The sequence below is a fragment of the Equus caballus genome, chromosome 20, assembly GCF_041296265.1.
Source record: "Equus caballus isolate H_3958 breed thoroughbred chromosome 20, TB-T2T, whole genome shotgun sequence".
Classification (NCBI taxonomy): Eukaryota; Metazoa; Chordata; class Mammalia; order Perissodactyla; family Equidae; genus Equus; species Equus caballus.
In genome coordinates, this window is record NC_091703.1 from 39,330,813 (window position 1) to 39,354,639 (window position 23,827).

Below are 23,827 nucleotides of genomic sequence, written 5' to 3' on the forward strand. Positions count from 1 at the left end.
AATATTTTGAGGACATTTTGTAGTTTATATCAAAAGGAAAGATGTGCATTAAATGGATATAACATTTGACCAGAAATTCTATTACTAGAAATCTGTCCTACAGAAATATTTGCCTAACAGCAAAATATCAGAAAATAGATGTTCGAGAATATTCATTTTAGCTCTATTTGTAATATTATAAAATTGGAGCTAATTTAAATGTCAGTACTTAAATAAATTATACCAAAATAAAATTAAGAAGATTGGGAAAGATTTACATGTAAACTCATGAAACATCCATAATAAACATGTTAAGACAGGGTTTATGTCATTTTTATGGGGAGAAGAACCTACATAAACAACCCATATACTAACATGGATGTGTTTTTAAGTACACAGAAAGTACACAATGCCTATTAGCCAACCTGTGGCTTCTCAAGAGAATGCGGATGGGATTGAGGATTTTTTTTTAATCTTTATGTACTTCTCTGTATTTTATGGGGGAAAAAAACAAAACAAAAAAGACACAATACTCCCCTCCATTGTCCAAGAACTAAAAAAGAAAAAAAAATAGCTAAAACTCTAAAACTTCCAAAAGAAAACATAAGAGAATATCTTCACAACGTTAGGGTAGGCAAAGATTTCCTAGAACACAAAAACAAACTGAAAGAAGAAGAAAAAGAAAAAAAAATTTGACAAAACTGGACTTTGTCAAAACTAATAACCTCTGTTCTTCAAAAGATACTCTATGAGTCTCTTCGGCTTGGCTGGGCTTTTTTGGTGAGGAAGACTGACCCTGAGCTAACATCTGTGCCAATCTTCCTCTATTTTGTATGTGGGACATCCCCACTGCATGGCTTGATGAGCGGTGTGCAGGTCCACGCCTGGGATCTGAAACTGCGAACCCTGGGCCACCAAACCAGGGTGCAAAGACCTAACCACTATGCCACTGGGCCAGCCCCTTGACTGCTATTAAGAACAAAAGACTCAGGAAGACCTTTGACCTGCCCCCTAACTGCCTAAAAGAATTTAAAATAGAAGGCCTGTTTCAGGAAGGAGCTATCACCATAGGTAACTATAGTATAATATAGGTGTGGTAGACAGGGAGGAACCTGGCAAGGCCCATTTGATCAAAGTCCTCCCCAAGTAACAGTGTCTTTGCAAGATGCGGAAAATATTTGTTTACCAAACATTTGCTTTTTCATCACCATGTGAATTGCCTTTCTCCCCTCTGAAGTCCTAAACCACTATCCCAAATATCCTTCGTCTTTAGCCAAAGATGGTAGTTAAGGTGGTGGCTTCAGTCATTTTGGCAAGTTACTCAGTTTTCCTGTGTTTCTCCCATGTATATATGTTATCAAATTTGTTTGATTTTCTCCTGTTACTCTTTCTCCTGTCAACGTAATTCTTAGACCAGCCAGAAGGACCCAGAAAGGTAGAGGGCTGGTTCTTCCTTCCCTACAATACCCTGAAAATACAGAAAATACAATACATATATCCAATGGTTTGTATCCAGAAGGAGAACTTTTACAGCTCAACAACAAGACAATCCAATAAAATCTGGGCAAAAATTTGGACACGTCAGTGAAGAAGAAAGACAAATAGCCAGTAAGCATTTCAAGCACTTAGTCATCAAGAAAAAAGAGTTTAAATAAAAATTAAAATCAAATGCAGAATAACCGAAATTCTCATACACTGTTGGTGGTAATGTTAAATGGTATAGTCATTTTGGAAAAGCTTGGCGGTTTCATATGAAATTAAAGATCTCAACCATATTTCAGCAATTCCAATCCTAGAGAAATGCAAAAATATGTCCAAAGATTTGTACATAATTCATAGAAACTTTATTCATAATAGCCCCAAACAGAAAATAACACAAATATACATCAATGGAGAAGAGATTAACAAGTTGAGGTATATTCATGCAATAGATTAGTATTGAGCAATACAAAGGAACAAACTACTAATACATGCAACAAACATGAAAGCACCTCAAAATCATTATGCTGGGCAAAAGCAGCAAGATGCTAAAGAGTGCACTCTGTATGATTCCATTTATATGAAACTGTTGACCAGCCAAACTAATAATCTACAGTGATAAAAAGAAGACTGGTGGTTGCCTAGAGTCAGGATGGGAAGGCGGCATTTGAATGCAAATACACACACACTGGAAGTTCCTGCAGTGATGAAAATGTTCTAGCTTTGACTAGGGTGTGGGTTACGTGGATGTACGCATTTGTCAAAATATACTGAATTGTACTCTTAAAATGGGTTCATTTATGGGGCTGGCCCGGTGGCGCAGTGGTTAAGTTCACACGTTCAGCTTCGGCGGCCCAGGGTTCGCTGGTTCGGATCCCGGGTGCAGACATGGCACCATGTGGCAAGCCATGCTGCGGTAGGCATCCCACATATAAAGCAGAGGAAGATGGGCACAGATGTTAGCTCAGGGCCAGCCATCCCCAGAAAAAAGAGGAGGATTGGCAGTAGTTAGTTCAGGGCTAATCTTCCTCAAAAAAAAGAAAAGGGTTCATTTTATTGTTCACAAATTATACCTCAACAGAGTTGATTTTAAAGTAAGGCACAGTACTCCCTTCCTTCTACTTTTAATAGAAATTAAAGTTACCCCTGAATTAATACAAAGCCAAGGAATTAAGGTTCTCCTTGCTTAATGAAAGTTCTTGCCATCTAGCCAATGGCAGTTTGGCAAAATATTAGTTCTTCCTAAGGAAGAGTCCTGGAATGGAGCAGTGATAGCATCAACAGAGACAAAGGAGGCAATAACAGCAGCAGATCTGGAGACAAGTACTTAATTTGCAAGGAGCTCCTGAGAGAGCACAAAGAATGGGGTGCTAACTACAAGACAAGTGAGAGCAAAAATATGAACCAGCTTAAAACCCTACAAAATACACACCTTCAGGAGGATACATCACAAAACAATTTTTCATAATCTAGTTTGGAAAAACTCTTAAGTTTGAAACTCTGCTGAATTTCTACGACTTTAGGGGTTCCTTTTAATAAAACCTACTCAAAAAAACTTTCCACACCTAATACTTTCTTAAAAAGTATTAGTTTAGTGTCCTGTGGTCACTTGAAATCCCTCTGTGATCTCAGATGAATTCAAGCAGCAACAATTCAAAGGAACTAATGTAGTTGTTGATTTTTAAGGTAAACTAAACTTTATTATACTAGTTAACTAAAATGCATTTTGCCATTTGGCTTACTTAAACTTCAGACCGAATAAAAAGGTTTAGGTTATCAGACCATTCTAGATTGCTCTACACAACAAAAACTTCCAACTAGTACAGAAAGATATTATAGCACAGACTGCTAAACCACGTTCCATTCTCCCCCTCCACTACAGTAACAAAACGTTTTTAAGCTGAACACATGGAATGCCAGAGAGACACCATGATTTCCAGTCTCCCTTGCAGCTATTTATGCCATGGGATTAATCAGAGGCAAACTCTCCTCAAGAAACTGGCAGGCACCCTAGGTCCCTTTTTCATCCCATCCCTGAAACAAACATGCTACCTTGGCCCCTCAGAACAAGGGCCACAATCTAGGATGGCAGGAGAAGAGAGCCAGAAGGAGTCTGAGGGTCCTTGACACTTCCTGGAGCAGAGCCACTGTAAACAGCTAAGGATACATACCCAGAGTTTACATTGGGAAGAAATAATCTTGTTCAAGCCACTTATTACTTTGGGTTTTTGGTTACTCACTGTAAAAAATAAGTCTTTCTCTCACTCCAGCTTCCCAAACCCCCTTTCCCTTCTCCAAAGGGACCATAAGCCAGTTTCTTCTTTCCTTCTTTTCTTCACGTCCTACATTTTTCCTTAAGTAGGGATACATGTGCTTCATTTTCAGTGGAGGTGGGATGTACCCTAATTTTTAGAAACAGTTTGCTCTCTGTGGATGTTTCCCTCCAAAGTCACAAACAACTACTATGGGTAACCTTGTACCTATATTTTTTTACACATGTGTATGTATATCAGTGTAACAAATTCCTAGAAGAGGAAATGCCAGGTCAAAGGGTATGTGCAATTTACATTTTGATACATACATACCTAAATCAGCATTCACAGATACTGTCAATTTACACTCCCATTAGCAATGAATGATTGCCTGTTTCTCCATTTCCTTTTTAATGCCACATACTATTAACGTTTTGTTCTTTGCCAACCTGATGGAGAAACACAGAATTTCAAAGGATGGTAAAAGCCCTATAATTGAAGGTCATCACCCTGGTAGCTGTGTTAAGTGACAAAACTCGGTAAAGCAGGGAATCATCTATATACCTTAGATAGTTATGATAACCTAAAACATATAAGTGAACAGGCCATTTCTTCATATATGGATGTAGTGACTCGTGTTCCTAGTCACTTGCATCAATCGCACCTAAACATAACTATAATTTCCAGTTGGATTTTCTTTAAAGTGAAGGAAGAACTTGAAAATACCTGGGAATCTATAAAAAGAACAAGGATTATCTCTAAGAACTGACAAGCAGTGTCTTCCAGAATATACTGTTTAGGAGGAAAAAAAAGCACAGTGCAGGGGCCAGCCTGCTGGTGAAGTGGTTAAGTTCGATGCGCTCTGCTTCAGCGGCCCAGATTCACAGGTTCAGATCCCGGGCATGGACCTACACCACTCCTAAAGCCATGCTGTGGCAGCAACCCACATATATAACAGAGGAAGACTGGCACAGATGTTAGCTCAGGGCCAATCTTCCTCACCAAAAAAGAAAGAAAGAAAAAAGCACAGTGTAAAAGAATATATGCTTGTTACCTTATGTGTAAGATAGAGAAATAATGCATATATTCTTGCTTATTTTTACAAAAAAGGGATAAATCAGAAAGGAATGAAATGGTTACCTTTAGGCAATGGGTGACAATACAGTAAAGGGGAGAAGGATGGGACGGACTTCCTGAACCATATACAATATTTTAATTACTAAAATGAAAAAAAAAAAGATAAAAAAGTAAACCCTAAAATTGAATGCAAACAAATGAAAAATAAACTTAACTGAGTATTAAATTAATAAAGTAAACACAGAAAAAAGTTAATCCAATTAATTTTAGAAAGTTGTCTGTGCACCCTTAAGTGGGATATATTCTGAGGACTTAAGGAACTACAAAGAAATCTTGACTTTAGTTGATTTAGTGTTGATAGTGGTTACGTAATCTTGAAACTATTTTGAGTATACTGTAGGAAAGAAACAGGAGTAAATATATAGATGTCACTGAGAACCAGGAAGAAGGGATATACCAATATGGAATGGGGGAAAGTGAAGAAAAACTGTAGTACATTTGAACTGGCAATACCATGGACTATATAGAGATTTTTAAATAACTCTATTTAGATATATTTCCTAGCTCTGTTCTTAGGCCTGCTGACAGGGCCTGGAAGCAATGGAACGCTAGTAGCAATGAGCTAGCACCTCGACCTTGGTTTCCAAATGTAATTCCTCACTAAAAAGCAACAAGGGGATTCTTTGGAGAAATAGGTGATCCCAGTCTGGGGCAGGGAAAGCATGTAATGACCTGGAATATTTCCTTGTACGGAAAGCAAAGACATAACTAAGGCTGAAGAGACGTAACCAAACGTAATGCTTGAACCCAGACTAAATTCTGGATCCAAAAGAGAAAGGAGGTATAAAAGACACATTTGAGATAATGGGAAAATCTAAATATGGTGTGAGTATTAGATAATATTGAATTGATCATTTGACATTATTGTGGTTATTAAAGGAAAACACCATTCTCAGGAGACGTACACTGAAGTATTTAGAGGTGACATGTCACGACATCTGCAACTTGCAAATGGTTCAGCAAGAAAATTTCTATGTAGACAGTTTTATTCATAAAGGTCTCCAACTGGAAACAACTCAAATGATCATCAAAAGGCGAGTGGATAAACAAATGGTGGTATATCCATACACTGGACTACTGTGCAGCAATAAGAGATAAGCTACTGATCCACATGAAACATGGATGCAGCTCAGAATCATTATGCTGAGTGACAGAAGCCAAATACAAAAGAATACATGCTGTGTAATTACATTTACATAAAATTCTAGAAAATGTAAGCTAATCTGCAGTGTCAGATAATAGGTCAGTCATCGCCTGGGGCTAGTGGTGCAGGAAGAGATGGATTACAAAAGAGCATAAGGAAACTTCTGGGCACAATGAAACTTTTTGTCTTTGATTATGGTGGTGGTTTCATGGAAGCATACATCTGCCAAAAGCCATCAAATTATATACTTTTTACATACAGAGCGAAAAATGGAAGAAAATATGGCAAAATGTCAGCAGTTAGTTGAATACAGGAGAAGAGAATTATAGGTTACACTATTTCACAGTAGGTTTAAAATTTTTTCAAAACAAAAATGTTTGGTGGGGCAAAGACAATTCACAAAAAGGTAAAAATGAACCCCCACACATAGGAAAAAATTTCAAACTCACTCATAATTAGAGAAATGTAAATAAAAATGAGATACCATTTCTCACCTCTCAGATGGCCAAAAATCAGTAACATTCTGTTGGTGAAGCTGTTGGAAAATGGGCACTCTGACACACTGCTAGTGAGAATGCACACAGTACAATACTGCTGGAAGGAAATCTGGCAAAACTTAATAATGAATATACCTATTTCAACTCAGCAATCCCACTTTTATGAATCTACCCTGAAAGATATACCCTTACAATTTGAAAATACACTTGCACAAGGCTATTCATTGCAGCACTGTTTGTAATTTCAAAATATTGAAAACAACCTACATGCCCACGCACGGGAGAGGGGTTGGATACACCCACACAATGGAGCACTATGCGGCTTCAAAAAGAAGAATGAGGAAGTTCTTTACAAACTGAGAGGGAGTGAAATGCAGGACATACTGCTAGATGGAAAAAGCAAGGTGCAGAGGAGTATCTACAATATGCTAAAAAAGAAAGAAGAGGATATTAAAAAAAAATGTACCTCCTCATTTCTGCAAAATGAAACACAGGAAGAATAATAAAGAAACTGAAGCAACAATGAGAGAGGGGTGGAAAAGGGGGGAAATGGGGCCTGGGTGGCAGCGACGAGGAGGAAGTGCACTTGTGAGTATATCTTTTTGTATAGCTCTGATTCTTTAGAACATAGTAATGTGTCCTATAGTTCCCAAAATAAACAAGTGAAACCAACCAGGATGCCAGGTGAACCTCAAATGGCAGCAAACACTAACAAATGAACCTAACTGCAGGCCAAATGAACACCACACTTTCTTTCTTTCTTTTTTAAGATTGACACCTGAGCTAACAACTGTTGCCAATCTTCTTCTTTTTTTTCCCTGCTTTTTTCTCCCCAAATCCTCCCAGTATATAGTAGCTGTATATTTTAGTTGTGGGTCCTTCTGGTTGTGGCATGTGGGACACCGCCTCAACATGGCCTAATGAGCAGCGCCATGTCCACGCCCAGGATCCGAACCCAGGGCAGCCGAAGCAGAGCGCACGAACTTAACCACTTGGCCACGGGGCCGGCCCCAAACACCACAGTTTCAGCACAGGTTGAAAAGGTTTTTTTCTCTAGTTTCTTTTTTGGTTTGGACTTTCCTTAAGGTATTGTTTTCTTTTTGCCATGCATACAGTTTTTATTTTTACACAATAAAATACATGAATATATCTTTATATGTACAGCTTTTTGGTCATGCTTAGAAGGCCTGCCCTACTCCAAGATTTTATTTTCAACTTTGAAATTTTTTTCTCATGTGTTCATGGTTTCTTTTTCCTTTTATAATGTTTAAATCTTTGATCCATCTGTAATTAATTTTATTAGGAAGAACAGGACAGGAATATAACTTTTTTTTTTACCCCAGTGCTTCCAAAAGCAGTTGGAATCCATCTTTTCCAAATTCATTTGAAACGAAACCTTTATGGTGTTAAATTTCCATGTATTTGGTTCTTTCTGGATTCTCTATTCTGTTCCACTGTTTTTTCTATGCAAGGCTAAGTATCAAGCAATTTTAATTATTATAACTGTGTAATATTTTAATATCTGGTAGGGCAGTCCCATCCCTACGTTACTATTACACTTTTTCAGGATTTTCTTGATTAGCCTTACATCTGTATTTTTCCATAAAGTTTGGAATCTGTTTTAGTTCTCAACAGAATATTGTTACTGGAATGGGAAATTTGTATATTAATTTAGGGAGAACTAATTATTACCTAAATCTGAGTCTTTCAAACCAAGGTATGTCTTCATTTATTCAATATTTTAGATCACTTATTAATCACACATTCTACAATGGTATTGTTCCAAAAATGGATATATGGAGCTTCACTATAACATCAATTACTATTGCTCTAGTAGCCTACTCAGTACAGGGCAATGCCAAAGAATGGGCCCAAGACTAACTATCACAAGTTCTGCCATTTAAGATTTTCATCAGAAATAAAGGACTGTGATGTCACAGAAACCTACTATGCCAACATATTGTCCAACATAAAGACTTAAAATCATACTCAAATCTTGGTTTCTAAATACCAATCCTTAGTAAAAGGAATCAGGGCTTCTGAGAGAAATGACTGATTCCAGGGTTGGGGCAGGCAAATTACAGATGAATCTGGAATATCTTGTTGTGCCAGAAAAGTATAGCAGTGTTCAAGGAATGAAGGAGACATGTCAAAGGAGAAGGAACCAGCTTGAAGGGGCTCCCAATGGCCAAATATGAAAGAATTTTGGTACCAAAATAATGAGAGTAATGAATTAAACCTCACCAAATAAAATAGACTCCGTAAGTTCATACCAGTAATGATGACTATGATGATGAATAAATGAAGAGAGAAAAGGGAAAGTTCTTCCTAATAACAGAATGATGACCAATAACTATACAAGAAAATAGTAGAATTAGATAACCACCATTTTGTAACTAGCATGTTAATAACTAATTTGGGCAAAAATCAACAATGGATGCTAAAACAGTGAAATTTAGATGAGGAAAAAGTTATTTACACAGGTCAAACTATCTTCTCACAAATAACTTATGAATTGCAAAGGGGAAAATCATAATTTTATGGTGGAAAAACTTGGTAGTCACCACCTTAACTAAGCAATCAAGGGTAATATCACCAATGCTGGGACAGGTATCACGTGTCTCCTGATGTGATGCACCAAGGAAGGTACAATTTACGTAGGTAGTGCCAACATGCATAACCTGAATCACAAGGAAACAGATGAACCCAAACTGAGGGAGAGTCTAGAAAACAAATGGCCTATATTCTTAAAAAATATCAATGTCAGGAAAGACAAAGGCAGACTATGGGACTGTTCTAGATTTAAGAGACATAAAAACTAAATGCAATGCATGATCCTGGGTTAGATACAAGACCAAAAACAATTTTTTTCTATAAAGGACACTGGGACAACTGGCAAGATTTGAATAAGATCTGGATTAAATAATAATATTGTATTGATACTTTATTTCCAATTTTGATAATTATATTGTGGTTATATAGTGAATGTCCTTATTCTAAGGGAATATAGGAAGTATTTAGGGGTAAAGGGACACAACGTCTATTGAAAGTAAGTTACAAATAAAGGTTTTTTTCAGGCATCCACATTTTCCATTTACATGACTGAGTTGGCAACACAAACTTCAATAGAGCCTGCTTACTTTCTGGAAGGCTCATCTATATTTAGGATAAACAGCCACTAGATGGCACTTTGTGATCTCCTAATTCCAGCAGCCTAGGTTTCCACAGGCAGCATTTTAGACTCAATTATAACTACAAAACAAACAAACAGAAAACTGGTGATCTTTTTTTTTTTTTTTAAAGATTTTATTTTTTCCTTTTTCTCCCCAAAGCCCCCCGGTACATAGTTGTGTATTCTTCGTTGTGGGTTCTTCTAGTTGTGGCATGTGGGACGCTGCCTCAGCGTGGTCTGATGAGCAGTGCCATGTCCGCACCCAGGATTCGAACTAACGAAACACTGGGCCGCCTGCAGCGGAGCGCGCGAACTTAACCACTCGGCCACGGGGCCAGCCCCAGAAAACTGGTGATCTTTAACAAAATACCAATATTAGGCAACCACCATACTCAAAATAGATGTTTTCACAATGGCCTACAAGGCCTAACATGATGTGACTTTTCATTGCCCTCCAAACCCTTATCTCTCTGACCTTCTCTCTTTATGTCTGTGTTAAAGCGCTGCCTTTCAGGGAACTTCTTGACCCTCCTCAATAAAACAGCAGTCAGCTGCCTGCCCTTCCCATCCCCTTCCCCTGCTTCATTTTTCTTCAGCACTCTGACATTTTATTGTATTCCTCTCCACAGTCCCAGAATATAAGTTTCAAGAGGACAGACTTTATTCTGCTCACTGCCCATATCCTAAATGCCTAGAAAACAAATACAAAAGGCACGTATCTTCTTCTTTCATCTTTAGCTATTACCATTCTTCAGCTGAAGTCCATTACACCTCCCCCTCCAAACCAGTCCCCTAATGGAACTAGATTATGAAGAGCCTCAAATGTCAGGCACTGAAGTATTTTATGTGGAAGAAAGTCATCAAGAGATTTAAGCAGCAGTGTCCCTACAAAAGTGGGGCTTTAGAGAAATTCCTTTGGCAAGAAGGTGGTAAAACGTAGCAGGACTGAAAAACAAAGATGCAGGAGACACTGCAGAGGTAGCAGTCACAGTCGGGAGACACAGGCTTGATCCTGGCTCCACAGTTTCCCAGAGCCCCATGACTTTGGATAAACTGCCTGTCGAGAAGCTCTCTGTGCCTCAGGTGCCCGGTGTGTAAAATGAGGGCAGGAAAAATATCTACCTTATAGCAAACACAGAGGTTGCGTTTATCCTATGCTAAGTACAGTGCCTATACATAAATTTTAGCATTATATGTAAGAAATAAAGGAAAAGGAACAAGCAATTATCTGTTCACTTACTTATTTTTACTGAGCGTCTATAGGTACAGCAGGCATTTTTCTAGGTACCGGAAATGAAGATGTGGGGGCGGGGGAAAGAGTCCCTGGTCCTTACCGTGTTTACATGCCAGCAAGATATGACAAAAAATAGACCTAATTCATCTGAATCTGTCTGGTTCTTAAGTTTCCGCTGGTGAACAGCTAAAGTTGGGACAGCAAAGTTCTATTTCAATGTCTCTCAGGGAGAAACATGTTCTATAACGTCAGGCTATGAGAAGGGCTATAAAAAAAAATTAAGAAGGGCAAGAGGACAGAGTATGCTGACATTATTTGAGATAGGGTTATGACTTTTGAGTAAAGAGGTGAGAGATGCTGGAGTCTAACCTGGAATGATTCAAAATAAAACAAATCCAGGAGCAAGAACTGATCTGAAGATGAGTGTTATGAGTCTTACAAATGATTTAGCTCTGGCTTCAAAAGACTAACTAAAAGCTGACTGGAATAAGCACCTTAGAAACTCTAGTCTACTTACACGTAAACTTTAATCTTCTCTTTCTTTCTGCCTTGGGGAATGAAGACTGAAGGATGTCCTAATGCAGAGAACTGTCTTCCAGGGACTGTGTTAGGGGTTGAATTGTGTTCCCCAATCAAAGGTAAACTCTAAGGTAAGAAAGCAAGCATGAGGAACAGAGTAGCCACCACAGCACTATACTCCAGTTCAGCACTGGGATAGGCACTCACGTGTAATTTCATTCTCAGAACCTCTTCATCTACAGATAAGGCAACTCAGACTCAAGGAAGTCAGATGGCATTGCCCAAGTTTACACAACAAGGGTGCTGGAGGCAAACTGGAACCTGGGACTGTGTGATTCAAAAGGACAAGCTCTTTTTGGTCAACAGCATACGAGCATATGCTTACGTTATCCTTCCACCTAGAAACATGAGCATGAGTTACCTAATTTATCCCATTATATTCTTAATACAGCAAAGAAAAATACAAAATACATTCCTGTTAAATTCATTCTCAAAGGCATAGGTAGTCATAGAAGAGAAAGAAAGTATCAAGGAAGCTTGCCACTAAGCTCACATGTAGACAGAACCTGACATCTTTGATCAAACGGCTTGGCTGAAAGAACATTCAAGAATGTTCACAGGCTGAAGAGCAGCACAATTAAGAGCAAGTGAATGAGAAGACACAGTTGCCCATAAATTACATTCATAAGTAGTTACAAAATAAGGCTATCCTAGAATTTCAGGAAACAAAAGTTCACACGACTACCCCCACAAAGACTGGTAGCCTTTGTTTAAAATGCCTAGCCACTCAGAACAAAGTATCCAGAATTTGAGTAAATAATGTATAAAGTTCATTAACAGGACTCACGGCACTGGTATCTGTTCACCACTATTGGTGACAATTCTCATATGGTAGTTACAGTATATATATATATATGAAATGTTCTCAAACTTCTTCGTAAGCTATACTAAAATACCTATCAAGGTTGTCCAAGGCATTTAAGACACCAACAAATTTATTACCCAACAGCAAAGAATTACACCTGGCTTTAATCTTCATCTATACAACTAAAGGCATACCATGGTACAAATGAACATGACTTTTATTTACCTAGCTCCTGCCAACTAACTTCTGTGTCCAGGGCTGCTTCTGGAAATGAACAAAGTATGTTTTTTAACTTATTTTGTGTTTTCTGATAACTTTTCTGAAATCATTCCTTGTTAAAGTCATTGAAAAACTGGATACTCCAGTCTTTATAACTGATCCCATGGGCCTTTTTCAAATTCCCAAAGTTAATCCTCCAGTAAGAGGCACACAGAACCACAGGGCTCTTCCGCAGCTGCGCTTTAGGAGAGTACCTGAGGAAGCATTAAGCCTACTAATTAGGCCTGCTAATACCTAACCCTCACCCTGAAGACTCCAGGGCAGAGATTACAAACTGCAGGCTGCCAAATCCTGCCCTTAAATTTTTGTTTACAAGAGTTAAAAAATAAATCAATAAATCAAATAAATAAATAGTCACGAACACTAAACAACCTGGAGAATCACATAAAAACAAAGATTTCCAGGGTCTCTCAAAAATTCTGAAGACCTGGTAACAGTGGACTCATCTTCTCACAGGAGAACCAGCAAGAGCTAAGTCTCTTCTTCTTTCCACATAAAGGACGAGGCCCATTCTACACATTCTAACAATCACCATTCCCTTTTGGCTTACTCAAGAGTATGCTTCATAAGCCACATTCCAAAAAGAAATCAACACAATCGAAAATTACATACAATATTCATTTTAAACTAAGAACACAGATGACCCAAATTCTGCAAGATTTGGAATTCTTTACAAAAGCCAGATATATAAAATGAAGGAAAAATGAAACAAATGAATCCGTATAACCAGGTGGTAACACAATCACACAGCAAGGAACTAGCCCATGTAACTTTAAAACTCAGTAATTTGATTCAATATCCCTAGTGAAATTACCCTAAGAACAATAACAACAAAAAGTCATTAAGTTTTCTTCAGTAATCATATTGTTGGTGGCAGTGTTGGCACTGTCATTCTGAGACTACTTTGTATTTATACTGTGGGAAAAAGAAAATGAGCAATCATGTTGGTGCTGCTGAGAACTGGGGTTTTCAGCCTGGAAGAAAGGAGACAGAGATATAAAAAAGGTAAGAGAAAAGTCCCTGGGTCACTTAATTTGATTTTTAAGCATAACATTAACTGACGATTTTTAAAAAAAAAAAACAACAAAAAAACCACAACTTATTTCCTAGCTCTAATCACAGAAAAGGCCTAGAAACAATGACTAACTCAATAGCAATAAGCACCTAAAGTGCCCAGATTGTGATCTCCAAATGCCATTTCCCACGAAAAGGCTTCTTAGAGAAAGGGTTATTTCCGGTCTGGGCCAGAAAATGTACAAGATAAGTCTTGACAAATTGTCATACCAGATAACAAAAAGCTATCAAAGATGCCTGAGATTGAGACAAATGGACTCAGGGGTCATCATGAAGGGACTTCAACTGGTCAAAGACAAGACAATTAATAAAATAACTACACACACTACAAAATGCATGAATATTGAAAACATTATGCTAAGTAAAAGACGCCAATCACAAAAGACCACATATTTTATGTCCAAACTAGGCAAATCCAAAGACAGAAAGTAGATTAGTGGTTGCCTAGGGTCGGTGGTGGGGTAGCATGGGGGTAATGAGAAGTGACCGCTAACGGGCGCAGGGTTTCCTTTTGGGGTGATGGAAACATTTCAAACTTATTAGATCATGGTGATGGTTGCACAACTCTGAACACACCAAAAATCACTGAATTGTACACTTTAAACAGGTGAATTTTATGGTATGGAAATTATACCTCCATAAAGCTGTACAAAAAAACCCAACTACAATGGATTGAACCAAAATATGTTTAAATCTGTGAGTTTATAATCAAGTAAATCTTTATTGGTCATTTTGGAGGAAGCTAGGAATCAAAATCACTATTTTGAAAACTGGAAAGTATCAGGTATTTATCATACTGTCTCTCATACATGTGAAGTGTCTCTGGGTAACCAAAGAGATGAGGTGAAGTTTCTCTTTAGAAAAGCATTACAATTAAAGATTTTCTTATTTTTCCTTTTTCTCCCAATGCCCCCCGGTACATAGTTGTGTATTTTTAGTTGTGGGTCCTTCTAGTTGTGGCATGTGGGACGCCGCCTCAGCATGGCCTGATGAGCAGTTCCATGTCCTCGCCCAGGATCTGAGCCGGTGAAACCCTGGGCCGCCGAATCAGAGTGTGTGAACTTAACCACTCGGCCACGGGGCCGGCCCCAAAAGTACTACAATTAATAGATTAAAGAATATTACCACTTTGCAACCCTAAATAAAATAATGGATCTAGGCAATTATCAATGGCCACTTAACATCACAACAAAAGAGTCAACCAGACAGTAGGTGCCTTCTGATAGAAGCATATACCACCACCTAAGAAGCAGTCTAGCAAAAACAAACTTGCAAAGAAAAAAACCTCATGGAGAACTTACAGATAAAAAGACTAGGGGCCGGCCTGCCGAGTGATTAAGTTGGCGCGCTCCGCTTCCGCCGCCCAGGGTTTCGCAGGTTCGGATCCTGGGCGCCGACATGGCACCGCTCGTCAGGCCACGCTGAGGTGGTGTCCTACACAGCACAACCAGAGGCACTCACAACTAGAATATACAACTATGTACTGGGGGGCTTTGGGGAGAAGAAGAAAAAAAAGGAAGATTGGCAACAGATGTTAGCTCAGATGTCAATCTTTAAAAAAAAAAAACGACTACAGAGACCTTTCAAGCAGTGGCAAAGGAAGCACCTCACAAATCCTGACTCAAACAAACTTAAAATTAGCAGGGAAATTTGAACACTGAATGGATATTTGATATTAAGGACTTGTTTTAAAAAATTTTAGGTGTGACAATAGTACTATAGCTATATTTTAAAAAATTAAGCGCCCATATCTTACAAAATGATACAATGTCTGGGGGGTTCCTTTAAAGTAAGATGGAGGGGAGTAGAGAAGATACAGATGAAACAAGATTGGCCATAGTTGATAACTGTTGAACTTGAGATCAATACGTGAAAGATTATTTTGCCATTTTCTCTTTATATTTGAAATTTTCCACAATAAAGTTTTTAAGGACAATAATGCTGCCAATTCTACACATTGGAATTACCGCATTTCACAAATTCAAACATAAATATCTCTTACCATTCATATCTCTGAAATCAAGACACATCTTACAGAGAATGGTGTATCAGCTTAACTGGTATTTTTTTCTTAATGATACATAAAATGGTGTATTTAGAAACCAATAGCATCTTAAATTCCATGAAAAAACTGTAAGATTACAAATATTTCTAGATATCTATTTCTCCTTAGCTAAATCATTATTTGCATTGTCCCTGGAAAGGAAGAGTTCAAAAAAACAGCTATCCAAATTTTCTTTTTTTTTTTCTGCTTTTTCTCCCCAAATCCCCCCAGTACACAGTTGTATGTTTTAGTTGTGGGTCCTTCTAGCTGTGGCATGTGGGATGCTGCCTCAACATGGCCTAACGAGCGGTGCCATGTCAGTGCCCAGGATCTGAACCGGTGAAACCCTAGGCAGCCTAAGCGGAGCGTGTAAACTTAACCACTCAGCCACGGGGCCGGCCCCTATCCGAATTTTCTTACTTGCTTGGAATTAATTCAGTTACAGCAAGATAAGTATTAAAACAATACTTTAGCCAATATAAAAAATGAACTTAGTCCCCAAACTAGCATGAGTGGTAGAGAGGATCTGGAGAACATGGAGCAAAAGTCTACCTAAAGTGGGGAAAGAAACTTGTGCAGTTATTCCACCAGGTCTAAAAAATATAATAAAAACTGATTCTAGCTGACCAGTCTGCCTTTTCTTCATTTGTAATAAAAGAGTTCCTAAGCACTCACAACTTTAGCACTTCAACAAGTTGCTTGTTTCAAGCAGTCTAAAGGAAGATGGCAATTTGGCAAGTATCTGTGCCTCACTGTAGTAGAAACACTAACATAAACAAAATTCACTAACATGTATAAACTTACTGAGGAAGAAGAGAGAACAAGAAAATATTTCTGACGGCAATTCTAGAAATGCAATTTTGCAAGTACATACTCTAATGGAGTCACACAATTAAAAATGCAACTGTTTTTTAAAGATATGACAGTTGTCATCGATAATTTCAAAGGTAAAAAGCAAAGGAAAATATAGATTAGCCATATTTTTAAACAAATCAATGTAGTCAAAAACACACTATACATGAAACTTGAAAGGCTAACAAGCAGCTGAGAAGTACAAACCTGCCACGTGACAAAAGATATATTCTTAATAGGTCTTAAAATCAAGAAAACGATCAACAATCCAATATAAAAATGAGCAAAAGATAGGAACAAGCTAATAAATATATCCCCCAAATGTTCAATCTTGTTGGTAATACATGAATTAAAACAAGATATCTTATAGACTACTAGATTTGGAACACTTTTGCAAGTAATACAGCCAGTTCTGGTGGCTAAGCAGGAGATGCGAGAATATCCCTACTTCCAAGGCTCTGCCTGGCACAGTCTTCCTTCCTTCACTTCCTCTAAGTGTCACCTTCTCAGTGTGGCCTCCACTCACCCTATTTAAAACTGCACCTCCATCCCCACTTCTTAATCTCCTTTATCTTCCTCTATTTTTCCACCTTATCACCTAACATACTATGTAATTTACTTATTATATCTATTGTTTATTCTCTGTCTCCTCCCATTACAATAAAGCTCCTGAGGACAGGGATGTTTTTCTTTCAGTGATGTATCACAAGGATGGAAAACTGCTTGGGACATGGTAGGTGTTCGAAAACTACGTGTTTAATGAATAGGAGGTAAAGTGGTTAACTTTTTCTGGAGAAAACTTCTACAATATGAATCAAAAATCTTTAAAATGTACATACCATTTTACATTTCTGTAAAATGTACATACTTCTAAGAATTTATCCTAAGGAAATAATCACTGATGAGAACAATATTTATCCAAAAGATTATTCATCTTAGCTGTGAATTGTGAAAAAATGGAAACAGCCTACAGTGGAACATTTAAAATGATATGTAATATTTAATGCTATGAAAAATGTTCATGGTACTGTTAACTGGAGAAAAGTATACCCAGTGATTTCATTTTTGTCTTAGAAAGCATATACATGTTTATTAATAGGAACTAAAGTAAATTACAGTGCATCCATTTAATGGAATGCTAGATGAAGCTACTCTCTCCGTCCTGATATGGAATCATTTCTAAGACAGTGAAAAAGGCAGACCTTAAAAAAAATAGTAAGGCTGCACTATATGGAATTGATATAGAACCAATTTCCAAGGCACATTGTTAAGTGTAAAAAGCATCCAATACCATTTAATTTTTTAAAAATCTTTCAAGTTTATGCCCTCTACTCTCTGCCAGATAAAAACGTTGGAAATTTTTAAGCATTTTCCCTAAATTTTCAATGCAAAAATTACATTTTTGGAAAATTAAGAAATAAAACCATCTCCTCTCTGACTTCATAGATCAGCGAATGCTAGAATGAGCGAAAGCACTTCTCCAGCACAAATAATTTTACTACCAAATTTATACTAAACCCATAAGGTTCTTTAACTGCAAATAAAGTGAAAATCACTCTCCAAACTAACTTCCTAAGCTAAGTAATAAAATTATTAGATATGAAATCCATTCTGGAATTATGTTCCATAGGAACAATTTCAAAAGCAGACATAAACTGTGCTAAAGTATAAAAGCTTATGGCAAACAGATAAAGGCACACAGCTATTGGTATACACATTGAAAACTGAATGCTCAAAGGGAGGGAGAGCACTGTACCCTTTTAGAGACACAGGCAGTGGGCCATGAAAAGGTACCTAAGCACCCAGGCATCCTGAGGTCCCTTAGTCAGAAGCCTCTGTTCACTCAGCCTCTACTTTATTTGTCCTCAGACACAGCAAAAGGAATTGCCATTTGGCAACAGCAATGGTTAGTACCCAGGGCTTTGGGGTATGTCAGACCTGGGCTGGAACTCCAGCTTTATAATTTTCTAGGGGAGGAACGCGGCAAACCTCAATTTCCTTATCTGTAAAGTAAAACGGAGATTATTACCAACTAGTTAATGGTAGTAAGTAAGAGTACAGTGTCTGGACAAGTTAAATGGAGAAGGAATTCTTCAAATAAGACAACTAAAAATCCCCAAGTCAAATCTTTCAGCACAGTGAAAGAACCCAAAGGAAACAAATCCTCAAGAGCACTGAGCTGGAAGGCAGGAGCCCTGGATTCCAATTTCGACCCTGCTACAACCAGCTTCAGCTCCATGGGCATATTATTTCATACACGTAGGTTCTAGTTTTAAGATCTACAAAATCAGGGGACTGAAAATCTTTCCCACCTGTACCACACCATGACTGAATTATCAGGATGCTATTTACAGTTGTATTCCCAAAAGTTTCTAAAATTTTTCACTTAATGCTTGGGTTTTTTCTTTTTATTTTGATGAGGAAGATTGGCCCCTAGCTAACACCTGTTGCCAATCTTCCTCTTTTTGCTTGAAGGAGATTGTCACTTAGCTAACATCTGTGCCCATCTTCCTCTATTTTATGTGGGATGCTGCCACAGCATGGTTGGACCAGCGGTGCTAGGCCCACGCTTGGGATCCGAACCTGTGAACCCTGGACCGGCAAAGTGGAGCGCACGAACTTCACTAAGCCACCAGGCCGGCCCTAATACTTGGTTTTTGTAACTTCGGTCCTGATGGGTTTTCATCGTGGCTGAGCTAACAGTCACAACAACACCTAAGACTATTTCCTTAACTAAGTTATCTAAGACAAGATTGATAAAAAAGTGGCAAAATCAGAATTCAAACCAGATCTGACTCACTCCAAAGACCAAACTATGGCATTCTTATTCCTCAGACCTTCTCCCTGACTAACCTGGTAACTAGCAGTTTGCCTTTCCAAAACGACTGGAAGTCAGGAGTGCAGTCAGGAGTCATGGAGCAGAGTCAAGGTACCTGAGTCAGGTGGGGCTTGAAGCTCTGACACGGTACTCTAACCAAGTTAATTAATGAGACAGTTCAGCTACTTAAAAGGAGGCTGGAGAAACAAAAAAGAAAGGTAAAACTATTAACTGAAAACAAACAGAAAGCACCTCTGAAACCAGAGGTAAATGGGGGTGGTTCATTCACACATATTTTCAGGAGTCAAAGTTGTACAAGACAAAACATTCAGTAAAATAACTGCTAGATTATTTGTATCATTCAAGTGCTTTTGTGCAAGTATGGAAATAATTAAAAACACAAATAACTCTAGGTTACCCACCATAGTGAATGGAGTAATAACAGATAATCCAAAGCACATCTATTTGGCTTTAGAAATAAAGCATATGGTTTAAATAGACAATCCAAAGTAATGAATATCTCGTGTTAAAAATAAAACATATGGTCACCTATATATATTTACCTTCCAAATTACAGGTTGATTCAGGCTATACCAAGATTAACTTCCATGTGGAGAGACGAGGACCGATGACTTCCAAATAATACAGTGAATAATAAAATCACCACCTCCTTACATCAGCAGAAAATATAACATTTTATAACACATTCAGATCAGCTCCACAGGGAATAACAAAACTAAAGCACATAAAAAGGTAACATTTAAATCCCCACTGCCTACTAGAACCAGGTTAGCTCCTTGATGTTTCCATTAAACCAATCTGGGACTAAAACCTGGTTTTTGAATAACTCATACATGGATATCAAGAGGCAAATACACACACAAACATCTGTAAACTCACATTTAAATACGCTGGTTATCAAGCACTTTGCAAATGAAAAAATTTCATAAGACAGTTGATAGAAATGGAGCAAGAGGTGAGATACCTACCACTTTAGCTCTATCGATAGAGGTCATTATGTGCTCTCCTCAAACATTAGGTAGCCGCCAAAAGCAACACACACCCACACACACCCACACCACCCCCCACCCCCACCCCCGGAGTGTCATTCAGAAAAGGAACCTAGGAAAACCTCTGAAATGCGTTTTATCAGCTCAGGAAGAATCGGACGGCGTGCAACTCCACATATCATCAAGAAAATGAAAGAGTGTCGCGAAAATGCGTTTTCTTCCTGGATACAAATTATCTAAAGGACAATTCCCAAGACCCTTTGCAATTAGACGCTGGTGCAAGATAAAGTTCTCTAGGCTAAGCCTCCCTTGCAGAAGCCCTCTACCGGGCGCGCCTGCGAAGCTGCGCCCAACTTCTGCGTCCTCCCGCAACAGCGCTGAGCCGCGGTTCTGCACCCTGCCGACCAAACCCGACGTGTGGCCCTTAACACACCACATCGGAACCACCGAGAGTGCTGGCTCAAGAACCTCCCCGCCCCTCTTGCGAGGCCCACTCCACAAGGCATCCGCACCCAGGGCGCGGGCTTGCGGCTCAGGGACGAGCAGCACGAACAGAAACCGGCTGTGGCCACGCCGGTCCGCCCGCACAGGGCGGGGAAGGCGATGCGTCCCGCAGGCTCGGGAAGCCGACCGCGCCGGGGAGAGACCCGAGCCCTCCTCGAGGACCGGGAGCGCGCGGCCGGCAGACCAAAACACAGAGAATTCATCCCAGAACTGCCCGCCGGCCTAGCGTGCAGACGCAGCTGCGGAAGCAGGCACGGAAGCCAGCGGACTTCACACACCGCCCGATAATGATCTACCAGCTCCGCCGGGAGGCCCAGCCCGGGGAGCGGCGCCTCCTCTCCGGAGTCGGGAGGCAGTGCCCGGGTCCTCCTCCAGCGGCCTTTCCAGCAGGCCCGGGGCTGCGGGGACCCAGGCCTGGCCTTCGGCGACAGAAGCGCCCTTCCGCGCGCTTCCCGGGGAGCGACCCTCCAGGCCGCCCCGCGGCCATGTGGCCGGAGCCGCAGGGTGCCCAACCCCGGCGCCCGTGCCAGCGGCGAGGAGGTGCGGGAGGAAATCCAAAGGATGGGATGTCGGGGGACGAGACTCACTTCCTTTGGGCTTTGTCCTTCTTGGCCTTGGTCCTTTTCTTTCGGGCCTGGAGCGCAAGCACTGCGGGAGAGAGGGATGGATGAAGGGCGAATGCGGAGGAAAGCAGGCGACCGAGGTGCGGGTGGAGACCCAGCAGGGGCGCGAGGCCCGGGCGCGGGGCCTGCCGGAGGGGCGGCTGCGGGGCGAGGGCGCGGCGGCCGGCCGGGGGGCTGGCGGGCCCCGGGGCGCAGAGCAGCGCCCAGGCGGGGTGCGCCGGAGGGGGCTCGGACCGCGTCAGGGGGCCGGCGGGCGGGGGTCTGCCTCGCCCGCCGAGCGCCGGGCCCTGGAGCGGCCCCAAGGCGCGGGCCGGCCCGGCGGGGAACAAGGGGCGATGAGTGCCGGCGCGGAGGGGCGCCCGGGCTGAGGGGCGCGGACGGGCGGCCCAAAGGCGGGGGGTGAGGGGCGGCGCCACCTCCGTGGAGGGGCGCCGCACGCCCGGGGACCGACTGCGGCGGTTAGGCGAGCTCCCGGCGCTGGCCCGGGCCTCGCCCCGCCGGCCGTTGCCCCTCGTGGCGGAGGCCGCTCCACCGCTCACCTTTCCGCTCCATGGCGAGACCGGTAACCGCCAGGCGCCTGCGCACTCGAGCGGCGGTGACTCCCGCTCCCGCCGCGGCCCAAAACCCAGCCCGCGCACACCCCGCCCCCCAGCTCCCGCCCCGCCACCGCCCCCACGACGGCGCGCGCCTGCGCATTGAGCGCGGAGCCTACCACCTGCTCCCGAGAAGGGGGGGCGGGCAGTGAAGAATGGGACGGGGCGGAAAGAACACGGAGCGCGAATGCTCAAGGCGGCTTGGAGAACCGAGCTTGGAATCCCGGCGGGGTCAGGTTGGTTCTGTTTGCCGGGCGGTTGCCCCTTAGGAAAGCGAAGAGCGTGGCGTTGGGCTCCCCGCGTGCTGAGTCAGAGCTCCGCAGCCAGCAGGAATCTGCCTCAGTTTCCTGGCCTATAAAACGGGCTGATCAGGTGTGTCCCAGTTCCTTCGCTGAGCTATTGTGAGGGCCAATTGAGGTATTACATAAAGAAAATGGGGGGGGGGGAGTTACAAGTGACAAAGAGAAGGAAGTGGGAGCATCACGAAAGAAAGACTGGAAGGAAGCAACCTGTGACCCCATCGTCCCTTAAAAAGTGAAAACTTTAAAAGCGAATTTTCTTTTAAAATTTCAAGTTTGAATGAAGGCTGCAAAGGCAGGAAGGGGGAAAATAAAAACAACGTTTTCTCCTTTTATGATTTTATCTTTTCGGTACGTGATAAACACGGTTGTCATTATTTATAGGATGTTTTTGTACGTTTCTTAAGTGCATTGTCTCATTTGATGTTCGTGACAACTTAAAGGCAAGGTAGTTATTACCTCCATTATACAAAGAAACTAAAACTTGGAGTGGATGTCTACTCAGAATCTTGGTGTCCTGACCCAGTGATTCAGTCATCAGACCCTTATTGTAAAGCAGGGTTAGCAAAGTTTTTCTCTAAAGGGCCATATAGTAAGCATTAAGGCTTTGGACCATAAGATGTCTTTCTCAACTGTTCATCTCTGCCACTAGAGCTCAAAAGCAGTCATGGAAAATAGGGGCGGTCTGTGTTCCAATAAAGCTTTATTTATGGTCCCTGAAATTTGAATTTCGTGTAATTTTCATGTGTCACAAAATACTATTCTTCCTTGATCTTTTCTCAGCTGTTTCAACCATTCTCGCCTCAGGCCTTAGTTTGCCAACCCCTGTTGTAAGGTATTGCAGCTGAACAGGATGGAAGCTTCTGAAGACCCTTGCCCGAAAAGAAGTTAGACTCTAGGAGGGAAGACAGACAAGTAATTGACTGAGAAAGGAAGATGAAAATACAATAGTACTGCACAGGTCAAGTGTGAGGGCTTGGGCAGGATTTTATTGAGCAAAGTAAGTAATTAAGCCTGGTCAGGGAGGAGGCAGCCTTTGAGCCAGGTCTTGGGAAATGTGTAGGATTTCCACAGGTGGAGAAGGAGGTGTCAGGCATTCCTGCATGAGAAAATCAATTGAGCAAAAAGACACAGGCTTGGAAACTTATGGGCGGGGGCTAGGGCTGGTAATGACTGAAGAGGTGAAGTGGAACGTGAGGCTGGAAATGTAGGTTGGCCAAATTTGAAATTTAGATAATTAATCCTTATTGTATGGAACCTGAATGATAGCATTTCTCGGTGTGTTGCAAAAGAGGCCAGCACCTGTTGGCCAAGGAAAACTGCAACCCAGTTTCCTCCCCTCTCTGTTGGGGCAGAGTTGGGGCCGACAGTGAAGCCGTGGAGTCTGAGGGTTCTGCCAGCTCAGGAAAATCACAAGTGGCTTAGAAAAGACAGGAGTGAGCTGGTGGCTGAG

At 41.0% G+C, this 23,827-nt stretch overlaps 1 protein-coding gene and 1 long non-coding RNA gene across 5 annotated transcripts in view; one reads left to right on the forward strand and one right to left on the reverse strand.

Annotated features, from left to right (window-relative positions):
- SRPK1 (SRSF protein kinase 1) overlaps positions 1-22,049 on the reverse strand; it is a 91,759-nt gene extending 69,710 nt beyond the window's left edge. The window contains 2 exon segments of the mRNA XM_023624823.2: positions 21,447-21,944; positions 21,946-22,049. Of these exon segments, the coding sequence (XP_023480591.2) occupies positions 21,447-21,944; positions 21,946-22,034 (587 nt within the window). The 5' untranslated portion in view covers positions 22,035-22,049.
- A 125-nt stretch (positions 22,050-22,174) lies between these two features.
- Positions 22,175-23,827, forward strand: part of LOC138919644 (uncharacterized) — an 82,995-nt gene continuing 81,342 nt past the window's right edge. For 2 of the 4 annotated variants that reach the window (XR_011430027.1, XR_011430026.1), the window contains exon 1: positions 22,196-22,447. This is a non-coding gene — a long non-coding RNA (uncharacterized lncRNA). Of the gene's footprint in view, positions 22,448-23,827 lie in introns of all 4 variants that reach the window. The other 2 variants (XR_011430028.1, XR_011430029.1) reach the window with 2 other exon arrangements.